The sequence below is a fragment of the Astatotilapia calliptera genome, chromosome 8 (genome assembly GCF_900246225.1).
Source record: "Astatotilapia calliptera chromosome 8, fAstCal1.2, whole genome shotgun sequence".
Lineage (NCBI taxonomy): Eukaryota > Metazoa > Chordata > Actinopteri > Cichliformes > Cichlidae > Astatotilapia > Astatotilapia calliptera.
The window spans coordinates 21,690,967-21,714,742 of NC_039309.1; the positions used below are offsets into that span (position 1 = coordinate 21,690,967).

Sequence of the window (23,776 nt, forward strand, 5' to 3'; positions counted from 1 at the left end):
ACACGAAAAAAAACTGCCAAAATAATTTTGATAAGTGATAAGTTTATTGCTGTCTTTTTTTTGTAGTATACAGGGACTTGGGCAAGTCAGTGGCCAAGCAACATGGAAGCTTCTGTCAGATTACTTTTCTCTTAATTAGGGAAAATTATTTAAAAATTTGTCAAAAATAATTAAAAGGACAGTAATTGTTCTGACAACAGAAGACAGGAAATAAAGTATTAGCTTTGACATATACTGAAGCTGGGTAATAGCTAACATGTAACCAGAGAAGCCACTCAAGTGCAACACTTCATTTTAACAAACAAAAAAACAACAATTTGGTCAACATGACATGAGAACCATGGTTACAGAGGACACGAATAATTGGACGAGGTTTATTAGCCAAGGAACTGAAGTCATAATTTTATATTACTGGAAATGACATACATCTTTCTAAGATCAAAACCATTTACATCTGTCTGTAAAATAGCTAGGTGGTAATGTTAGCATAAAGACTGGAATAAGGTAGAAACACTTTATGTAGCTAACGCCTACCAGCACTTCTGGTTCAAGTGTAAAAGCAAGCGGACTGCCGTTAAAAATTTGCTCAAGCATAGAACATGAATGAAGAGAAAATACATATTAGTAAAGTTTTCTGTCTCCTCGGGTGTTCTGAGTGGGAAAAAAAAACATACAAACAAAATCTAGACTGCTAGTTCTGCTAGTATTAATTTTACTGCATGAAAAAAGTACTTTATTTTAGCATTTTGCTAATAAAACTTGTATTATGTCTAATACTCACATTAAATAGAACAAGTTTATGTGGAGTAAAGTTAATATCATATTTTCAAGTTAATGACCAATGAGCTAGCTAAGATAATGCTAATTTGGAAAAGACGGTGAGTACTGTGAACAATGAATGAAGCTTACTGGGTCTTTTGAGAATGAATGAACAGATGTAACTAGGAACATAAAACAGAAGTGCTGGTAGGCTGATTCTGTGATTTGAAGACAAAGCCACTTCGGTCTGTCCCCATCTGTCAGTCTTTATGCAATTTAGGCTAACAAACTGCTAGCCGTAGCTTTACAGTCAGCGGATAGATATAAAGGAGGTATGCAAGAAATTATACTTATTTATTAATTTTTAATCTAAGTTTTTAGGTGCATAAAAATGCATTTACTAATCAAAACTAAAACCTTATTTGGTTCTGAGTTTGTCATTCTCACCTATAACTACTGTGCATAATAGGTTTATCTCGGCTGGCTTTTGTGAAAGTCTATTCTTTATTAATATCCAGTATTCACAGTAAAAATTTGATTATATTACATCATCCTATTAAGTGCTAAGAATTGTCAATTACAAATCTTTTTTTTTTTTTTAAAGTAAGTTAGGAAAACATGGCTTTTCAAAGTGGTTCTTTTACTTTGTATCACATTCTTAAGAGAACTAATAATGAAGAAATGTCAGTGATCGATAATGGTACTTTTTTCATACATCATATAGAGCCCCAATCTGTTTTAAACGAATGTATAAATACAGGATCAACTATAAATACAAAAGCACAAAATAAATAAATGTAAATGGGAACAGAAATGCTGGCATTTTAATGACCAAAAAAGAGAGAGAAAAAGCTAGATGTGAGCTTTACATGGGTGGAGCCATCTAAATCACATCAGTCAACAACTTCCAGGGGAGCAGTCATTTGATATTAAAATTTGGGAATAAAAAGCTTTTGCAAATAAGGCAGCATTTGGCTGCTGATATAAACTGATAAGATAATTCTTTTAAAGGTGTCATCCTGTGGATAATAGTGGAAAACAAATAAGTACAAAAAGATTCCTTCAAATGACCTAACCTATACACATATACTAAGCTCAAGCAAACTGTGACAAGTGTTTATTAAGCTAGAGGTGCACAGTGAATTAAAAAAAATCATATTTACATCAAATAATGAAGTGATTACAGAAAGCATTTGATTTGTTGTTTGTATGTTCTTCCACACCTCTGACATAATATGTAGACGGCAACTTATCTCTGTCAGTTTTGATATTTACAGTATGGCCATTACTAAGCAATCCAATTCACCTGTTAAGTCCTCTCTGGGGTTTTTTTCCAGTACAAATATATAACTCAAAGTACACAATGAAAGTCAAACTGTGTCTTCAAGTCAAAGCACTGATACTGTATTAAATGTTGGCGTAAAGTACTGTAATCAGGTTTTTAAGTTACATTAACGTTTCTTCTGACACTATGTCCGCTGTCATAAGTACTTGGTAGTTGTGCACATCAAGATCATGCCAAAAAGCACAAGGGCTTTAGTTTTTGAGTATGACGACAACATAAGAACCACATTTCAGTGAAGTGGAAAGGTTGGGATATGACAATTGTTCAATTTTCTGGCTTAGATTTCAGCTTTTGCATATCTGCTAATGGTTATACATTCCACTGGATCATAGCAAGGAGCAACACGTGAACATTTAAAGCTGTTAAGAACAGAATTAAATAGGTCTTTGGTATTGTCATAGCTAATATCAGAAGTCCGTGCAGCTAGTTGCAAGCTGCAGTCTTGAGTTCGATGGCTGGTATGCTGCTAACCAGCACTTTAGGGACAGTGTTGTTTTTACCAGTGCTCCAGGTGAAGGTCTGTGGCAGAGTTCAAATTAATGTCTGTTACATCCAGGAACTCGGCATTAAAAATGCTTGGTGCACTGGGTGGAGCAATGCTGAAGGCAGTGGCAGAACTGGGTGGTGTCAGGTCGAGCCATTCCATTGTCTCCCAAGCCGTCTCACTAAAGGTCATGCTGACCATTCCCTGCACCTCGGGGTTGGCGGATGCCTTACTGCCGATGGCCGAGAGAGACGTGTCCATCAGATCTCGGTTGCTCAGAAGTTTGTCCTGTTGTGGATGATGAGAGTGATGATGATTCTGAGGGCTGCTGTACCGATCAACCTCTCGCTTCCCTTCATCTTCCTGGCCCCCATCCTCTGCTGCCATTTTAAGAAGAGGTACCTCCCCTCCGCGGCCGACGGGACTGCCAAGCAGAGTGTCTGGGTGGCTCTCGGTGACGTGATTGGCTGCGTGGTCGTAAGGGAGCTGGTTGGGGGAGAGGTGCTCGTAATGTCGGTGAAACCACGGGATGAGGAGGCCGGGACACCCTGGGGACACAGTAATGTGAGGCATAACTTTGGTTACAGAGGACCTCTCCCTCTCTTCTCTGGCGTTAGCTGGCATCTCTTGAAGAGAAAGAGGAGAGGAGGGAGGGTCACAGCAGGTTCAATGTGTCAGGTAAGACTGTGAACAACGGGTAGTGATTTCAAATGCTTTCGTCTTCAGCCAATAGGATCTATAGAATGAATCCTTACCTCCACTCTCTATGAGCACATCCAAAAGCTCATCCATCTGCTGACTTCGGGTCAGTTGCTGTAACAGTAACAAAAAGTGCATTCCTTTTATCAGCTGAAATTTTAAACACTTAAAAAACTGAATTGAATTTGTTGATTTTTTTTTTAAACTTTCTAGCTCCTAAAACGGGACTTGGCCCCTTTTACTAGCTTTAAAAGATAGAGGGGTTTTTTTTTGCTTGTTTCAGAGAAACAGAAATATTTTAATTGGCTTTAAAAAATTTAGATGTGCTTTATTTTGCTTTGCTGGCAAAATTAAGAAGGTAACAGAAATTTAGTTTTGCTCATAGTCAAAAATGTAGCGCTACAACAAGTGTTCTAATAATTATTAATTATTCACTAACCTTTTTATGTCTAAGGGGGAAAATCCCTTTTATGTGCAAACAAAACAATACATTTCACAACACTGTAGGCATTTTTTTTACAGTTTAATATAATGAATAAAATATTTTGTCAACTGTAACAAATTTTTACATAATTATGATGGTTAAAAATAAAATCACTATAACGCTGTTGTCATAATAGCTATAAAAGTGCAGTGAACAAAGCGATGGATGAAAACAAAAACTACAACACAGATAAAAATAGAAGAAAGAAAAAACAAGACAGACCACAGGAGGAAGAGTGGAATGAGAGCAACGCCAAAAAAAGGTCAAATAAATTTCTGGCCAGCCATCTCTACTGAATTTTATCATGGATTTGAGTTTACCTGTTTGACTGCATCCTCATAGCATGGGGGCTGTCTTAAGTCAGATGCATCTGAATCTGAGCTACTGAAGGCAGGGGGAGGGACCTGGCACTTTGGCAAAACTGACATCTATATGGGAAATAGGTGAAAAGTGATATTAGTATATTATAGGGGGATTTACCCAAATTAGGCCCTCACGTTTAAAAAATCTCATCACAGTGAAAAGTTTACTCTAAAAAATGATTTGGCGTTGTCGTCTTGTAAAGGAAATGTCACTGACATGTCAAGGAATATATGATGAAAACTGATATGAAGTTATGACAAAATGAACTTCACAACAAAAGACAATAATACACAGAGACAGGCCACAAATGGAGAGAAGAAAGGAAAACAGTAACATACATGTGAGATGATTCAGCTGAAGTAAATGATGCTGATGTGACGATGCTGTAAAATGCTGGTCATGTGGATAGAAAATTACCTTTGGTTGCATGTTCTGGCTCTCAGCCTTAGCAGGGCTGCTGTTGTTGAGGCCACAGTCAGCTGAGCTGGGATAGACTCCCTGAAGACCTCTTTGGTTGGAAGGATAGGAGCAGTTTATAGGCGGACCGCCACTCTTTTGCTGCATCTAGTTAGCCAAAAATAAAATGCCCCAAACATGTTAGAAATCAACAAAAGAAGAAAAGACTAAAAAAACCCACCTAAACTAAAGAGAGCATATTTTGTATATGAAATAAATATTTACATATACTGTTTTGAACATGTTTTCAGAGATGCAGATGATGGGAAATTGTAAAAGCTAATGCTAGTTACATATGTTTCTGTGCTAGTTGGTGGCTGCCCACATTTAAAAATGTAGATAAGTATTATGTCGGTTTTCTTTAACTTTTATACTATAATATACATTTACTTATGCAGCCCACTGATGATGATGATGCCTAATGATTTTGGTGATCTCATGACAGCAAATACAGGAATATATAAATGCTAAAAGAAATCACAATAAAAATCAGAATATCCATAGAAAATAAAGAAATAGCAATATAAAGCTAAACAAACCTTGATTAGGTTATGTTTTTGGTAGCGTTTGTTTGCGTCCATATCATTCTTTCTGTCTCTAAACAGGATAGTTTGATAAAACTTCGTAGGGGTGTAAAGTGGGGTCATGTTAAAACATTGGTTAAATTATTGTCTCAAATCCACCATGGTCTTCAAGGTAAACATCTCAAAGTACATTAGAAGAGAACAAAGAAAACTAAATAAATATATATAAAATACAATACTATTCCCTTAAAAGTAAATACTGCTTCTTGTTTTAATTATATTATCTAATAGAAGTCAGTAAAATGGTCATTCTAAATATAAAGGCATCATACCTGCATGTTGCATGCTCTGTTGTTTCCCTGGGTGTGGGGGTGACTACAGCCATCCCTCCCCAGTTGAGGAGACAGCAGGTAGGGGTTGTTAGGAGATGAAGGCTGTGGGCTGCTGGAAGATTTTCTGATAGGAGAGTCTTGCGGTGAGCACTGTGGGCTGAGGAAGGTGGACATAGCGGTGGGGCTGCCAGAGGCAGGGCCTGTATCCATACACTGTGGTCCCCCGGGGACCCCCATGTTGGTAATGGAGGAACCGCAGTGTCCCATATCCTCTCTGCAGCTACCAGGAGGGCACTTAGGCTGTTTAGGGGAGGACAGAGGGCAGCTGGAGGACAAAGACAAAGGCTCCTGCTTGATAGTCACCCCAAAAAAATGCTGCCCCATCATGGCTGGTGTCTGGTGCTGCTGGTGGTGCATGGGAGGATGAGATGCAGGAGGGACCGTATCCTGTGTTGCTCCATAGCAACGTTTTCTCTTGTGGAGTTGCATCTTTAGCTCTTCAACCTAATAAGCATGATCACAGAGCATTCAATTTACAACTCAATACTTTATAAATAATAACATGATTGATTGTTGCATTAGTATTAGATGCTGCAGTTTCATGGCTGCCTATGACATAGACTTGATAAATGAAAATTAGCCTTCTTAACATCTCTACTTTACATCCACCTGTTGACTAGCAAAGCATGTAGTGGTAGGTTTAAGAGCTTGAAAAAAAGCAGACTTTTCACCTCTCATTCAAGAAGCACTGACCTATTAATTAGTGTGTAATCACATGGCCCAAGTTGTGAAAAAAGTCATGGGTCCAGCTTTTGGTTTTAGACCTGAGGAACCTCGGATGAGAGGTGAAATGCCTTCATTCTCTTAAGATCCACCATGAAGTGTTAGGAAGCAGAAACAGATCATCACCTGTCTCTGCTCCTGGTGCAATTTCCACGTCAGCTCCTCGATCACCTTCTGCTTTTCCACCAGCATCTTGTCTTTTTCGGCTTCTACACCATCCATACCACCAACCTCCCCCATCCTCTGACCTGCCCCACCCATGCTGCCACCTCCTCCTCCCCCAAAGCCATCCTCCACGCCGAGCTGGGCAGGAGATGGATGAAGGGCAAACTGTGTTGGCGAAGACATGGGCACATCGCTGAAGCTGTCGGGGAGTGAACCGCTGAGGGACAGCTCAGAGGAGGCCGGCGAGATGGGTGGGGTGGAGGAGGTGCTGGGGTACTGGTAATAGCCTCCCTGGGACAGAGCACTGGAGGAGGATGGGGACTGGTAGGAGGACAAGGACCCTGTGGGTGTGACAGGAAAGGTCATGGTGGTGATATCAGAGGATCCCGAGGGCGAGGAGCCGGTGTTGGAGTCTTTGAAGGGCCGGAGTCGCTCGATGAGGGCAGTCTTGGTGCCTGAGACAGGCATGCCACGAATACGCAGGTGCTGCCTCAGCTCTGAAACCTTGCAGGGCAAAAGAAAAAAAAGGAGAATAAAAAGGATTACATATGTATGTTAAGGAGAGAAGATTGTCAGAATGTTCCTCTCTAGTATCACCTACTTTTAGGTCATCCAGATTAGATGGCAGGGGCCCAGGTTTGACTTGTGCGATGTTGCTTTGGTTGGGGAATGTGTTCTTGACTGGAGAGGATGAGTTACTGTTGGCTGTGCTCGACGGGGCACTGGAACTACAAGCCGATAGTTGCTCACTGACTCCTCTGGAATGGAGCAATTGAAGAAGATTACCCAAAAGTAAATATATATATATATTGATGAGCCAAAACATTCTGACTGCTTACATTGGTGGGTGCACCACATGTTACATGGGTCTGCAGTATGTAAGATGGTAAATTAAAAACTGGATCTCATATTTACTGATGCAGATGTAAGGAGTTTATTATTGTTCTGACATTAACCATGGCTCAAACCTACAGAAAGTAATCAGATCCCAGATTTCTTCCCTAATCTACATCATTTTAAAGTCTTTCAGTTCATGTTTTTTGTGCTATTTACTGTTTTGGATCACACTTAAGAGTAAGATGTAGCATTACTTTTATTAACCCCCCCCCCCCCTACACAAGTTTGCAGTAGATAATTTGAGGAGATTTCGTCAGATATGTTCTCTACTTACTTCTGGGTGTGAGCTGGTGTGTGGGGTTGATAGCTGAAAGTGGGCTGCCTCTGCTGAGCCTGAGCCTGAGACTGGGCTTGGGCCTGCGTCTGCGGAGTGTGGGTATGCGGATGTTGCGACTGCTGTGTCTGCGATTGCGCATGAGTGTGTTTCTGCTGGCTGAGAATCTGCAGCTGCAGGAAGAGCTGCTGCTGCTGGAGGAGTCGGGCGTAGGCCGAATCCATGGGTGGAGGGGACTTCTCTGCCTTCTGGTCTGGAGGAATGTACTGGTGGTACTTGAGCTTTTTGACTTTAGGCTTCACATCTTTGGGCTTCTTGTGACGGTTCTTGTCGGAAGATTTAGACTGGTGGTAGAGAGGACGAGAAAGTCTGAGTTAGGGTTAGAAATTCATTTGTTAAAGTTAAGAATGTAAATGGCCTGCATTTGTATAGCGCTTTACTTAGTCCCTAAGGACCCCAAAGCAGTCATTCACCCATTGGTGATGGCAAGCTACATTGTAGCCACAGCTGCCCTGGGGCGCACTGACAGAGGCGAGGCTGCCGGGCCCTCTAACCACCACCAGTAGGCAAACATTGGGTTAGTATCTTGCCCAAGTTCGATCCCAGGCTGCTCCAGGCTGGGATCGAACCACCAACCTTATGGTTAGTGGCTGACCTGCTCTGCCACCTGAGCTACAGCCAGGTGGCAGATGATAGTGAGTTTAATGACAAACTGACCTTGACGATAGCAGGAACAGGTATTGGGGGAGTAGTCTGGCTGTTGTTAGCACCAGAAAGCCCCTCATCCTGGCTTTGATCAGGGGGGTCTCTGCTTACACCACCCTATCCACAAATAAAAACAAAGTACATTTACTTTTCCAGGCTGAAGTTAAAGAAATAATTACTAAAGTATAAAGTGTTTCAGTTTAGACGTAAAGAATAGTTTTCTTCTCGCTTCATTTGATAAACTGGTCTGTTGAGCTCAGTTTCACTCAAAGAGGTTTAACCTTGGAGTTGTTTTATCGTATCCACTCTACTGACAGACATCTGGTTCCAAACAATACTAAACAAGCACATGGCAGGATGTAATAAAAGTGAACGACTGTATTTACGCAGCTATTTTATAGTCTTTGGCAACTTTTTTGCTATTGTTGCCTTAGATTTCATGCATTTTGCTCTGACTGTATCTGTTTTCTTCTCATTTCTTCTTCATGATTATAAAGGTAAATTGAACAGACAGGGAGACTGCTTGACAGTTTATAATCCAAATAGAATAATTATCCCTAAAATGCTCATGTATTGATGTTTCCTCCGCAAAAGTATTCCAAAAAGCTTTAAACAAACCTTTGGGCCTGACATGACGCACAGAGGGATGATGATTCAGTTGGAACATTTAAGAGGCAGAGGTCTAAGAGATATAAACAATTGTGTTCTGGCACAAATTTCAGTTGAGGGACCGTTTCTGTTGGTGACCGTTGGAATGAGGTCACCGTGAGTGAAAGGTAAGCAGCAAGCATATAAAGGCAGCTGTGCCGCCAGCATGGCTCAGCATGCAGGAATGTGACACCTGCCTATGTCAACTCAGTCCAACAGTGGAAAACAGAGGATGTGCAGCTCACTCTGCTACCACAGGAGGGCAGCAGAAATAAACTGGTGGTAATCATAGCTGCTCAGTGTGGGAGCTTGAGTGAAAGAAATGGATAGAACAAAGGAGAGGAGAGGAGGCGTGTTTGTGTGTTTTTTTGACCTGTCGTTCGCTGGTGAGGGCAGGTGAGGACGAGGAGGAGGCCGTACTGCCGACAGCCTCAGATGAAGGGCAGGCCGAACCCTGCGACTCATCACTGTGGTGCTGCTCTGGAGACAGACTCTCGCTGCTGCTGTCCTCCTCAAATGCATAGGAGTCCTCTTGCTTAGGGAGCTTACCATGGTTTACTGCAAGAAGAACAAAAACAGAGATACGTGGGGGTGTCAGCGATGTAATATCTATCAGCCTAGACCCCTTTTACACCTAGAAACAAAACAAAACAAAAACTGTAAGTGCACACAGAATGCATTCGGATCGTCTTCAATCTGCCAGGCGTGCGTTGTTATCAGACATAACAGAAATCTGCACAGTGTGACTACAGCCTAAAGGAAATGATCCACATAGAAACTTTAAAGATCACCTAACCTAACAGTGTCTAGCAGCATTGCTACAATTGACATGGGATGTACCATCTAACTCATTTGCATACTGAGACACACATCAGGGCTGTTACAATATTACTATGCTCAAAAAAATTCCACATAACATTAGTACAATCTGTGAAGAAAATTTGGAAAAATGTAGATAGGTGAATTAAACTAAAGTGCAAAATCTAACCAGAACTAAAAGCAAAGCAAGTATAAACTGTCACAGTCATCATCGATATACAATTATCACAAGACCTATGATTCAAGACACTAAGAGCACATTTTAATAACCGAGCATGCTTCAATATGTTCCTTCCAGTTTTTTATAGCCTGGATATTACAGTTATTGAAACAGCCAATCAGTACTGCTGCCTCCAGCCGGCTGACAGTCAGACTTTACCACCAAACTACTTCATCTGCAATCTAAAACAGCAAATGACCAGTCGCAAGACTATTGTGTTCAACCTCAACCTGTTGTTTTAGTGGAAACGGTTCTCAGTTTAACACGCTGTTATGTTACTCCAGCACTGTATCTGTGGAGGTTCAATCATTCTGTGCTCTGTAGTTTTAAATACACCAGGCTTTAGTTACACGTGCTGCTGATAGGGTAAGACCTTTGTCCCACAAACCAAATGACAGCAGAATTTGTCCAAAGCGCCTTGAACACCATTTCAAGAAAACATTTCATTCAATCCACAAACCACTGGACCCTTTTCACATCTGTTTTTGTGAAACATTTTTTTTACCTGCTCCTTGGCTGATTGGATGCATACTGCATGCTGCACACAATGTATGTGAGCAGAGGTATTCACACACTGCCTGTCACTCACACCTAGTACAGCACTCAGCTCGGAGGTGTTACGCTGTGTGGGTAAGACACTCACACAACCACTTTACCTCTAGAACGCTCCTGATTGGCTGGCCCGATAGGGAACTCAGCTTTGATTGGGGTAGTTAAGAGCAACTATCTAATGGAGCTGAAGGGACAGAGCCAGGGAAGGAGGTGGTAAAGGCTGGAGTGTGTGTGTGTGTGTGTGTGTGTGTGTGTGTGTGTGTGTGTGTGTGTGTGTGTGTGCGCGCTGAGAGGTATAAGATTCTCTTTTTGTATCCAAACATGTGACAACCAGGAACAGATTCTGGTTTCCATCACAGTACCAGGTCCATTCTGTGCAACTCTATGACCTTGCAGTACACACAAACACACACTCGGCGAGCTTACTGCACAGCTTAGTAAATAGCATTGTCCTAAATGCCATTTCCTCCCACCTGTTCATGTTTAAGTCTGTAGGGAAAAACACCAACACGGTCTGTGTGTGAATTTACTCGGTGCATTTTCGCTCTGCTGCACAGTCCAGGACTCTTTAAGATAATTTGTTGTCACCGGGAGATTGAGTTGGCAGAATTACAGGAAATCTGCACGCCACGTACGCTTCCTCTTTTCACATGGCTGGTTTACAAGCTATGGCGGGTCAGGCAGTTTCCAAAATTACCAGACAGAGGTTGAAACAATCACTGGGAGTGTTATGTAGGGAGATATAGAGCTTTAAGGTGAGGGGTTAATGCTGCAGGCAAAGGGGGCGGGGTGGGGGTCACAACAGCCTGGTCCTGTCACGTAGTTTTGTAGGTGGCTGATTGGAGCCAGTCAGAGCACAGACAAAAGAGGGGGGTGGGGGGAGGATGAGCAGATAGGTCCAAACATACAGGCAGGTACGCCCACACATGTGGCAAAGGATGCACTCTACACGCACACACATCGCAGACTTCTAAAGAAAAAGGGTGGACCCAAATACAGCTGCTGTTCATCTCGATAAACGGAGATCCCCTTCTCCGGCAGAGGTATTATAAACCAGCTGACCGCAGCCTGCCGGCTCCTTTGTGCAACATGTTTACTGGAAGCTTAAGGAGGCAAACATAAAACCGCTAAAACAGCAGAGTCGAAAGAAAACTCGCTGCACTGCTAAGAACAGAGAGAGTGAGTAACATGTTGGACCCAAACAGTGTGAGATGTGAGCGGCGTGGTGGGACAGCTCCGGCCCTGCGCTTCACGCAGTGCTAAATCTTTGTTTAAGCATACACGATGCACCGAAGAGCACTCCTCAAACACTTGAGTCCATAATAGACATTTGTAAATGCTGATTGCTAAGCACCTTTTTTTTTTTTTACATGGATTTTCTTTCTTTCTTTCTGGCTACAAACACAACTGTTCATTTTAACAGCCCTCATCCCTGTTAAGGCATTCAAATTTAATGTACAAAGAAGAATACTTTGATGCATAGGTGGTCCACTAATCAAGACCAGAATTCAAATTTTGACTTGAATAATGCATTTTGATATGCCTTACAAAGCTTGACTGATCAGAAAGATAAACAAGAACACATGGGCAGGTTGTGAAAAATGCTTGTTCAGATGGTTTATATCCCTCATATTTTGTGGTAATACCAGTGTTTTATTAATAGAAATAAGGAATAGTGATAGTAATTAATAGTTTTAGTAATTTTAGTGTTTAAAACAATTCCTCTAAAATTCCTGTGTTTCCTGAAACACTGTAATATTTTCCCAAAATAGACTTTGCTGGAGAGTGCAACATTAGCGTGGTTCACATATGCAAAAATAGACCAGGTTAAAATAAAGAGAAATATCATTGCTCATACCTATAAACTTGACTTTAGCACATGACTCTCCAGCACGAGAGAAAAACAAAAGGGGTTGTGATGCATTGAAGACTCTGATCTGTGCAGACCCTTTGAAGGTCTTATCATTTGGAATAATCCGTTTCTCCTGTTAGAAGACTAAACGATGTGACCGACGTAGCAGTGCAGTCCACTCAAGTACAATGCTCGTTTGAGTAGCTTACAGTCTGCCTCATTAATGAGTACACACAGTCTGTCAGTTAGAAGGGCCCTTTTACACAAAACAAACTCTACACCTAAACTTTAGTTCCAAACACACAAGCATATAAACGCACAGGCTAAGGCGGGTGTTAAAGTCGGGTTACACCACGTGGCGGCGTCTCTCCACTGATACCTGTCATCGTGATGGCAGAGTCTAGGGGAATGATATTCTTTTGCACCAGCTCCATGGGCCCTGGCCTGAGAGCCAACTTCTTATTCAAGTCCTCGGCGAGCTGGGCTCGCTTTAGCCTCAGCTGGGCTTCCAGATTGGAGCCGCCTGAGGCCGGGTCTGGATAACACAGAGCAGGACCACAACATCAACGACATGGGACACACCAGGGAAACACTACACTAAAGGAGTGGAGAGTAATGAAGTACATGCTTAAAAGTATATTTTTATGTTTGCAGTTGAAAGTATACTTTGATATAATGCACTTTAGCCGTGATCACAAAGATCCTTAATCCATTTGTTTGACAGTGACTCTTATTACTTTTAAAGATTTAGATGGTCTATGTTGTCCAGAATAACTTACACCGATCATGCATAACATTATGACCACCTGCGTAATATTGCCCGGTCTGCCTTAGCCTGGTAAAACAGCCCTGACCTATTGAGGCATGGACTCCACTAGACCCCTGAAGGTGTGCTGTGGTATCTGGTACCAAGTTGTTAGCAACAGAATTTGGAGGTCAAGTCAACTCAAACTTGTGCTCCTCAAACCATTTTGCTTTGTGGCAGGGCGAATTACCAAAGTTTTCCCAGCAGGACATTTTCCAAAGCATCACACTGCGTCCGCTGGCTTCCCTTCTTCCCATAGTGCATCCTGGTGTTCAGCTAATCAATGCACACTCCAGACTGGGAGCCTCCCACAGGAGATGCTCTGACCCAGTCGTCTAGCCGTCACAATTCGTTCCTTCTCAGACACACTCAAATCCATACACTTGTACATTTTTCCTGCTTCTAACCAATCAACTTTGAGGACAAAATGTTCACTCGCTCCCTAATATATCCACCCCAGTAACAGGCGCCATGATAAAGAGATCATCAAAATGTTATTTACTTCACCTGGTATGCCTGCTCAGTGTATAATGACTCCATAAGCTAGTTAATAATGGCTCCACCTTACCCTGATACTACATGCTAACATGAAAAGATCTCTGATAAGTATGCAGTAACGATTTTGAGCATCTTCCAGATATAACTTTCAAACAATTCTGAACTAATGTTGAAATTCATTTAAAAACAAACCATATAACCCGATCCTTCAATACACCGTTACTGCGGTCATTTCTTAGAGGATTCAGGTAACTGACAGTGTCACTGGTGATCTATAAGTGGGATAATGTCCTGCAATTAATGAGCGTGGGCTCTGTGTCTGCATTTTTATGCAATCCTTCTCCTCCTCTCCACCGTTCGGTGTGTCTGTTCTACGACTATAAACACAGATGATTTCTTCGCGTCTCAAGAGCAAGCTGTGAGAAAGCACAACTTGGCGGTTAAGCTGGCACACTTCCACTGCCCTACTTGAAAGACAAGTTAAGGTCACAAGGCTGTTTTTCAGTAGCAAAAAGATGAACGTTGCATTTTAGGAATGCACCTGCAGCACACCACGAATTCATAACAGCAGATCTGCTTTTCCTGTACGCAGAGAGATTCTGCTCATAATATTTCTACACTTTTCCTTCTTTCCTTACAGAACATTTACCTGTAACTTGATTGGGGTATTTTTATAACCACGTATGGATGACAACTGTGATATTTAAAAATATTATATCAATAATGTCAGTAATTATAAGAATATGGCAAATAACTCTTTGTGTATGCTTTGTTAATGCAGACTTTAGTTTTTCGTCTTATTGTGAATGTTGTCGTTACAACACCCACAGTAACCAAAGTTATAGATGATGTTTAGAAGTAACAAACTACAATAATTTTGAAGTGATATCAGGGCTTTTTCCTCATCTGTTTATTAAATTCCAGAGTAAAATGGTCTTCCATTTAAACCTCTGTTCCCTTTTTTATCATATCATTATTAATCTACACACTTCTGCATTCAGCTGCTATCTCCACACTTCTTTTATCCTTCAATAATCAATATTTACATTTTGGATCAGCTGTAATATCAGTCCAGCTGCTTTTACTCCTAGTACAGTCTGAATACTAGAAAAATAAATGGAGAGGCTCTAATTAAAGGGTTGCAGTGGGTAAGATTTTCAACTTTCTACAATCTATCTCTGTTAAATCCTGGATAAATAATCAGGGCCAGAGCTAACCTGGCTTGGCCTACAATCTGTCCGCAGCACTTGCAGGACTGATTACCAAGCAGTGCGGAGAGCGCACCAGATCAGTTTGATTATCTGAGTCCAAGAAAGAGCAACAGCACTTATTTGGTCAAATATAATTTTAGTGGGATATTTCAGAGGGATGACATAGGATCCAGCGCCAACAAAGAAATGAATGATACTGAGCTTTGTGCTGGACAAGTTAGAGAGAGTATTAGTGTCTGATGAAAAACGGATCTGAAATGTAATGCTTCAGAGGAAAAATAGGTTTCATCAAAATCAAGATTAATGTTCAAATATTAGGCATTTTTAAACTTTAGATAAAGCAAATATTATGCTAAAGATCTCAGTCAAAATAGACATCTATCAATCTCTGACAAAAGAAGACGAAAAAAAGGAAGAGGCAGACGTTACTAAAACAGGATGAATGAGAAAGGAAAACACAGAAAGAAGGAAGGAGCAGCATCAGGAGGTAGAGAATAAAATCTCTGGCTCTCTTCCACAGCATGTCTTTATCCTGTCTTCCTTCTCTCACCCCAACTGGTCATGGCAGATGGCCCCGCCCCTCCCTGAGCCTGGTTCTGCCGGAGGTCTCTTCCTGTTAAAAGGGAGTTTTTCCTTCCCACTGTCACCAAAGTGCTTGCTCATAGAGGGTCATATGATTGTTGGGTTTTTCTCTGTATGTATTATTCTACGGTCTACCGTACAAATATATAAAGCGTCTTGAGGCGACTGTTGTTGTGATCTGGCGCTGTATAAATAGAAATAAAATTGAATTGACTTGAAAATAAGAAAGAAATATGTTAAAAGAGAGGACAATGAAGTAGATTAAGAATGATTATCATTGTATGTTAGAAGTTTTGATACTTCCAGAAAATGAAGAACATAAAGAGCAAAAAAAAGAAAAATATTCAACACAGACAAATTCTGAACTCAAAAAGGGGAGGGACAGGAAAAAAGGTAAATTTAATTCAATTTAATTATATTTGTATAGGACCGAATCACAACACAGTTCTGTATAATTGTAAGGCAAAGACCCTACAATAATACAGAGAAACTCCCACAATCAGATGACCCCTTATGAGTAAGCACTTGGCGACAGTGGGAAGGAAAAACTCCCTTTTAACAGGAAGAAAGCTCTGGCAGATCCAGACTCATCTGCAGTGGGGGTTGGGGGTGAAGGGATGTTAAAATAAAAAAACAAAAAAACAAAAACAATGTTGGGAGCATGAAAAGGAGCAGAAAAGAAGAAAAAAGAGATTCGATTTGAGTAGAAGGAAAAACACTGAGGTGGGTAATACAGATGATCCGCTGTGGCTGCACGCCCCATTCCTCTGAGAGAGAGTGGAGAAGCATCAGCTGCTGTCATGGTCACGTCGGCGTTATCGTCTGTTTAGAACTTGGCCTGATGCGACTGCGCTGGTCTAATGTAACATGATCGGGTGAGTCTGAAGCTCACTTTTAAACATACAGTGCTCTTTAAACCTACTGCAGTACATTTAACTGCTGACTGTCATGCGTAAACACTACACAGAGAGGTTTGGTGCATTAGCTGGAATGATTCCTTTTGTGGTTCCATCCACTGAGGATTAAAGTCCTTCTGCTGTGGAAATGAACATTTTAAAGCAACAGAGAGCACAGTAAACCTGCAGCTACGGGCCTGTTATCTTTATGGGGAAATATTAGATTGTATGTGTGTGTCAAGTCAGACCTGTGGCCAGCAGGCAGACAGTGTGTGCTCCCATGCAGGCCACACGCCAGTCGGGCCCGAGAGGCCGTGGCGGATTCTTGAATAGTCTAATAAACACCAGATGTTCCCTGGGTAATATATACACAGACCCTGTGCCGTGTCCATCTCCCCCGAGCAGGAATAACACAGCCAGGCAGAGTCAACCAGCATCTGAGGGATCACATCGACAGCAGCAGAAGCGGCAGTCGCAGGAGGAGGAGGACGTTGTGCCCTCCTCAGAAATGCCGGATTTTTTTTTGGGAGGACGGATGATGTTTTGAAGAACGATAAGACATCTAGTGTGTGGGTGTATGACAAACAGCACAAATACGAGTCCTTGCAACGTCTCTCAGATCTGCACCACCGCCTGCAATCAAGAGATAAACAGCCAATTGAAATTTCTTTTTTAAAAGAGTGCTTGGAGCCCTGCTGGCCAATTGTGTTTCTCGTTGCTGCCTTATCTGTGACAGACTCCTAGAAACTGATAGGGGCTCGCCGGGCCCCTGGATTCCGTTCCCCCGCACACTTACCAGAGGTTTATCTTGAGGCTGGAGCCTCTGTGAAATGGCGAACGGTGCCAGACATATCATTCAACAAATCCCCAGCCTGTAGTCCAGGTCACCCGGTCCCCTTGTTGTTTCTACATGCAAGGAATCGAGGGGGGGACAAAACCAGCTTGCTTGCATGGCTCACTAATTCCATGTTTCCCGAGATGACTTACGAGATGCTTTAAAGTAACAGGAATAGATAAAAATCTCGATTTTATGAGTAGCTGTCTGCTGTGTTGTAATGTCGCACACTAAACAAACTACTTTCTCATGAATATTTGAAATTTATCTCTCGCGTGGCGTGTGTTGGCAGTCACAGCTAACCCGAAAAGCTGCAAACATCCACTAAGCTGACCTGAAGAAAAGGAGGGAACATCAATCGCAGCAAGGGTGAAGATTTAAGAGGTTGCTCAGTACAGTCAGGTCTATGTGTTCTCATCACTATGACTTACGTGCTCTTAAAAGCACAAAGCCTCTTTATTGTAAATGCGGCCTGCACGCTCAGTTGTTGTGTTTGGGCATGCCTCTCAGCGCCGGGCTGTAAACAGGTGCCACCTCTTGTGAATCTGGCCTCCTAAGCTGTTTCTTCTGAGGCCGAATGTCCTCTTCCAGCACAAGAGCATTCCTCGGCGGTCACTTACAATCTTGTCTGCCTGTTCTCGGGCTGCAGCCACTATCTGGCCGTCTCTTTCTCCTCTGCTCTGTAGCATAAAGCCACCTGCTTTCCTTGGTTCTGGATTTATTCATCTCCACTATCTAGATATGTGCTTTGTTGTGTTTTTGCTGCCTGTTTCATTTTGCTTTCTCTCTTTAATACGGCTGGATTCATGTTACACGTCCATCAGTAACATATATGTACTGTGAAAAATTGTCCATGAGACTGTGGATCTCTTTCTTTTTGTCTCTCTTTTGACTAACAGCTGGTATCTGTTTTTATAGTTTTCATTTCAGGCCTACATCTAACTATTTTTTTCCCTTTTCTCTTTAAATGTCAAGCAGTATGTCAGACTCAAGGATCCGATGCATGTGAAACTCGGGCAGTTGGTGCTTCTCACAACCTCATTCCTGGATTTTCAAAATAATACTGATTGAGCCAAGGGGACCTAGGGCAAATTTGAAAAATGCAGTAACTGCTCATATTTCCCACAGTGAACTGCGCCATCCACCACACACCCGAGGACAAAGCACACAATATTTGTTTTTTCACTGCTCTAAATTATTGAAAAAAACCCCCAAATTAATTAAAAACAGTTTTAAAGCTCACTAATATTTTTGTTGGTAATGGAACAAGTCTAATGTTAAAGGAGTGCCTCACATAAATGAATGTAAAAAATTCAGTTACCTATCAACCTCGTATTTGCATGGAAGCAGAACACTCATTTATCTTTTGGACAGATAAAACCTACATTATTTTAACAGCTAGACAGTCAGGGGAACTGACCTTTCACCTCTGTATCTAATTGCTAATTGGGACAAGTGTGATAAGTTGACATGCTTGAGTTTCTCACACTTTTTCCCTCTGACTGTCTGACTCACACTTAAGTCTGAAAGCATGTAAGTACATGTGTGTGTGTGTGTTTGGATGTGCAGCAGCTCCATGTTGGAAGGTGTTACTCACGAGGCATGATGCCTTGGTCTGCCAGCTGCTCTCGTGTCCTCCTCTGCTGAAGTCTTAACTGTAGGACTAAAGTTGGGGGTAGGAGGAGGAAGAGGAGGACAGATAAAGAGCGAAGGTGAGAAAGAGGTATGGAGAGACAGGAGAGGGACAGAGAAAAAGCAGGAAGAGGCTGAGAATACAAGCCACTTAAATCGGTATTTCAGAATGAAACTTAAAGTCGAATTAGCATAGTTTTACTCTGTCTGTGGGCTGGAATGAAAAGCTACCAGCATTCAATTTGTAGTCATTGAACAGATGCACATGGACACATACGTATGTGCACATATGCATACAGAAAACACACACAAAACAGCGCAGCTTGCTCACAAATATTTCTGTGAGCAGGATGTAGGGAATGATAAACACAGCTCCTGGCTTTTAAACAGATCTGCTCTGCAGTGTGTGGTCCACAGCATGTGCACACGTTTCACTGTGCCCTGCATGTGTGTGTGTGTGGGGGGGGGAGTCTAGGTGGGAGTTTAAGGTCATAAACATAGAAACTCCTCAATGTCTGTTGGTTGAGTGCGTCTGTGATTTTGTTGCTTTCTCTTTCTTTCTTTGTCTGTGTGTGTTTTCCCTCCCCAGTATTATCTGAAGGTCTCCCGGTCAGATCCTGGATCCGACACATAAGTATGAAATGTTCCCTTTTCCCTGCTAGGTCCTAATCATTTTCTGTCTCCCCTATTGTTAATTATCTCACTCAGGTGGTTTATATTCACGCAGCTCTGGCTGCAATCACACGTTTTATGAATTTCTTCCAGCCTTCCAGCTTTGATGTCATGTAACAACTTTCTTAACAGTTTGACTGTGTGTCAGCGAGCTCAGGCGCCACATCACAGGTCTCTCATGGGAGAGCACCTCAATTATGTAATATCAGGCCCTTCCCTTCATCTGACATCTGCTTTCGTTTACAGCGAGGGGGTCGTGACCTGCCGGTCGCGACATCCCAAAGAGCAAATGAAGGCATTAGTTGCCGATTGGAAGCTTACCAAAACATGTAACCGATACAATTTCTGACAAGGAAAAATGAGCACTTTCCTGCATGCAAATGTTGTCTCTTCTTTTTTAAGACCAGGTGACAGATGGAATGTAACTATAGCTAAATGATTTTTTATTCAACAAGCTTGCACTCATTTGAATCTAAAAATAACAGTTTAAGTTGAACAGTACTGAGGGTAGCTAAGTCCTTGTAAAAGCAACATTTTCGTTTTAAAATTTAGCACCGCCAGTAAGCCAGTAATGTAACAGTAACCCTTAAAGCATTCATTTATACTTATGCTATGAATCTATGTAGTTAAATGTAGCCTACGCAAGTAGCTGATAGCATTGCCAGAATTTACCAAAAACACGTGACATAAAAGTTACAAATGGACGTTATATTTTGAGTCAAAAAAGTATTTGTTCCCCAAGGAAAACATGGCTGAGGAGGGATTTTGGCCCACTCCTTTTTATAGAAACTCTTTTTTTTCTTGGCTGCTGCACGGCAGCTCAAAGCTTCAGCTCCCTCTACAGAATTTCGGTAGGATTGAGGTTTGGAGACTCCACGAACATTATCAGAGTTATGGCTGAGGGAAGGACGTTCTTGTCTAAGATTTTGTGATACACGGCCATCGGTTGGCCCTTCAATGTGTTGAAGTTGTCCTCCACCCTTAGCAGAACAAGAGCCCCAGAACATAATGCTTCCACCTCCATGCTCGACTGTGGGGATGATGTTCTTTCTGTTATCCTCTCATCCTCCAAACACAGCAGGTACAGTTGATGCTAAAAAAAAAGAGCTTGACTGTAGTTTCATCTGACCACAGCGCTGTCTCCCACGCCTTCTTTGCATCATTTAGGCGTTCACAGGCCTGTGCATGCGTGTTCTTGAGCAGGGGCCCCTTGCAGACGCTGCAAGATTTCAGCCCATTATGGCGTAGTGTGTTACTAATAGTATTTTTTTGGTGACTGTGGTCCAACCGTCTTCATATTATTAACAAGCTTCTCCTGTGCAGCTTCACCTCATGAGACAAGATCCTGCATGGAGCTTCAGACTGAGGGTGACTGATGATGTTTTTATATTTCTTCCAACAGTTGCCACCATCTCATCAAGCTTCTTGGTGATGGTCTTGTAGCCCATTCCACCCATGTGTCCCTGTCTAGGGACCCTGTCCAGGGACACGTGGCAGCTCTTTGGTCTTGACCATGGTGGTGGAGAGGTTAGAATGGAAGAAATTGATTCTGTGACAAGTGTAATCTATACACGTAATGCGCTGAGATCAGACTGATTACAATCTGTGGGAACCAGAATTCTGTCTAGATCGTAGGGGATCAAATACTTATTTCACTCAGTAACTTGCTATTTTTATGCATTGTGTTTTTTCTGGATTTTTGGTTGATATTCTGTCTCGATTAAAATGACAGTCGTGAAAATTAAAGACTGTCCATTTGTTTGTAGGTGAGGAAACTTACAAATTTAGTAAGGGATCAAATAATTATTCCCCCTTCTATATATGCTTTAGAAAAAGGGCTTTAAAAAATAAAATAATTTCATTGTCAGACAAAAGACAGAATAACTGTTATTGTGAGCTGAAGAAACTTCCTCTTTGATTTTTTCTCTTCAAAAGCAGATAACCTGTGAAACTTTTAGGAGAGAGTTATACGCCTGAAACATTTGTCAGAGATCAAATATGAACAAATTTGATTTAAACACAGCATTATATGTATTCATAAAAATTAACAACAAACAAAATGAACAATGAACAAAATGACTTACGGAAATCAATGCGCTATCCAAACATCATGTCATGATACCGGGCTAACGTAACAATCAGCCTGAACAGCCTGAATCTGGTCGTACGTGCAAATTTTGTCTCTAATTTTCTTGGAAAAAGCCAGGTGAAACATCAGCTGCTCTTTATTATGTTCACTGACAGGTTATCAATAATTGTGCTTGGAAAAGCACAGCAGCTGCCATGTAATCTGCTCTTTCTCCCCAAAAGCTTTGCTGAGACCAAAGACTCGCTTGTCCTGATTGCAGAGTATACATGTTATAGAAAGTGGGCCAGAGCCAAGCTATGTAATCACAGATCACTGAACCATACTACGCCTCTCTGAATGTTGACTTTGAAACTGAAGACACTTGTTTTAACTTGGGCTTTCTTGACAATAAAGGACAGACAAACCCAATTTTTCAGATTTATAGTGCAAATAAATTGTCATTTGGCTTTGGTTTGCACCAGTGAAGTGCTGATAATTGCACAAGCCAGTTGAGTGATACTGTGATTTATTGTTCTGTGCCTCACACACTCACAGCCACCGCACTGAAGAAAGAACAAAAAAACAAAACAAGATAATAATAACACCTCACTTTTACACTTAAGCTCCAACACTGGTTGCATTTGTTACATGAATCCTCCTGAACTTTCCCTTAGTGCAATCAGGAATGTGTTCACGACAGATATATGGGTGTAACTGTATAACTTGTAATAAACAGGTATTCCTAAATGAAGTATTACGTTTATTTTAGTCTAATACCTCTGCATAAAGTGAAAATCCACCTTAAAACACAACTGGCATATTTTATTTCTACGGTCTTGGACAGTTGGAGTCAGGTTTGCGAATGCGAGCCAGGACCTGTGTGGAGGAGAGCCAACGCTCCACCATTAAGGTACAGTTTCTGGAGCGGCTCCATTGACAGTGAGTCATAGTGAAGAGTGGGGTAATAAGGACATTTGGATGTATGTTGAAGAAGGCGAAAAAAAATCTCACTTGCGTTCAGAAACACAGGTAAGACTGCAAATCATCGTCAGCAGAGCGTGTTGTGGGGTAGTCTCTCATTTCGTAACTTATTACCAACTTTGTCAGAAGAGACAAGAATTCTGCTGCAATTTTACCTGGTGACACGTTCGTTATAGCACAGCATTATAAATGCAAGATGAGACTAATTTAGTGCTAGTGTAGTGCAGCATTTAACATTAGAGATTTACTAAAAGAGAAGCAAAAGTGTTTTTTTCTATAAAAAAAGTAAAAGTGTTTTTTAAAATGTTATTGTAGGTTATTATAGCAAATTGTTGTTTTTTTTTATATCATTTAACTAGTGATTCTTACTTACAGCCTATTCTGATCACTTATTGAATAATACTTCAAAATAACTGTTGCAATTAGCGCCTGGAGGAGTCTCATGAAGGCTCTAGAACAGCGATAATTTCTTCAGTACGGACTTTCCTAAACAAAGAATAAACCCACAAATTTTGTCATGTGACTGCCTGCATGGTATGCTTATCCATTTAGTGCAGACTGCTGGTTCCTCCTGTTTTTTTTAAGCTAAGTTAATAATTTCTTTTTTGTTGTTGTTTATTTTGTTCTTTTTTTTGCTGTGGGTCAGATGGATTTTTTTATTTTTTATAGATGACACCGGTGGAGTGAAAGGCTTATTCTGCTTTTAACTGATAAACTCACAGATCATATTTCAAACGTGACAAATACCACATCAAATGTTTGCCAGCTCAGAAAAGAACATCAAACTAAGTTTCCTGTTTTACTATTTCGATTTTCTCGGTGATCCAGGTTGAAAACATCCAGCGTGTTTATGTTTTATACATTTGGGATCAGAAGTGAAAATGGGTCTGAAATAGTTATATATTAAAGACAGCACATGTATGCACTGCTGATTTACATATGGTTAACATGTGGCACTGCATTTGACGTCTCTGTCATAATATTATGCAATGGCCTTGAGCTTAAGAGCATGGACTGTGGTCATTTGAGCTCTAAATCAAATCAGCATGAGAACTCGTCAGTACCTCACACACTCAGATTCGGCGCTCCGTGGGGAGCACTTAAATGAGATCTTTATCTTTCCTTTTAGCTTCAACCATGCGGTAGCAGTTCCCATGGCTTTGATTAGTTTGATTGTCATTTAAGCATGGTGCATAGGAGTGACAATTGCTGTGTAGTGTAAGTCAACGTACTTC

At 41.4% G+C, this 23,776-nt stretch overlaps 1 protein-coding gene across 7 annotated transcripts in view; it reads right to left on the reverse strand.

Moving 5' to 3' along the window:
• Positions 1 to 22: 22 nt before the first annotated feature.
• myocd (myocardin) overlaps positions 23 to 23,776 on the reverse strand; it is a 63,298-nt gene continuing 39,544 nt past the window's right edge. For 2 of the 7 annotated variants that reach the window (XM_026177420.1, XM_026177422.1), the window contains exons 2-13: positions 18,786 to 18,851; positions 12,741 to 12,896; positions 9,292 to 9,476; positions 8,283 to 8,387; positions 7,566 to 7,909; positions 6,996 to 7,152; positions 6,356 to 6,898; positions 5,447 to 5,950; positions 4,552 to 4,698; positions 4,092 to 4,199; positions 3,344 to 3,401; positions 23 to 3,214 (exon numbers count right to left, since the gene is read on the reverse strand). In XM_026177420.1, the coding sequence (XP_026033205.1) occupies positions 2,601 to 3,214; positions 3,344 to 3,401; positions 4,092 to 4,199; positions 4,552 to 4,698; positions 5,447 to 5,950; positions 6,356 to 6,898; positions 6,996 to 7,152; positions 7,566 to 7,909; positions 8,283 to 8,387; positions 9,292 to 9,476; positions 12,741 to 12,896; positions 18,786 to 18,851 (2,987 nt within the window). In that variant the 3' untranslated portion in view covers positions 23 to 2,600. The remainder of the gene's footprint in view (positions 3,215 to 3,343; positions 3,402 to 4,091; positions 4,200 to 4,551; positions 4,699 to 5,446; positions 5,951 to 6,355; positions 6,899 to 6,995; positions 7,153 to 7,565; positions 7,910 to 8,282; positions 8,388 to 9,291; positions 9,477 to 12,740; positions 12,897 to 18,785; positions 18,852 to 23,776) is intronic. The other 5 variants (XM_026177424.1, XM_026177425.1, XM_026177421.1 and 2 more) reach the window with 4 other exon arrangements.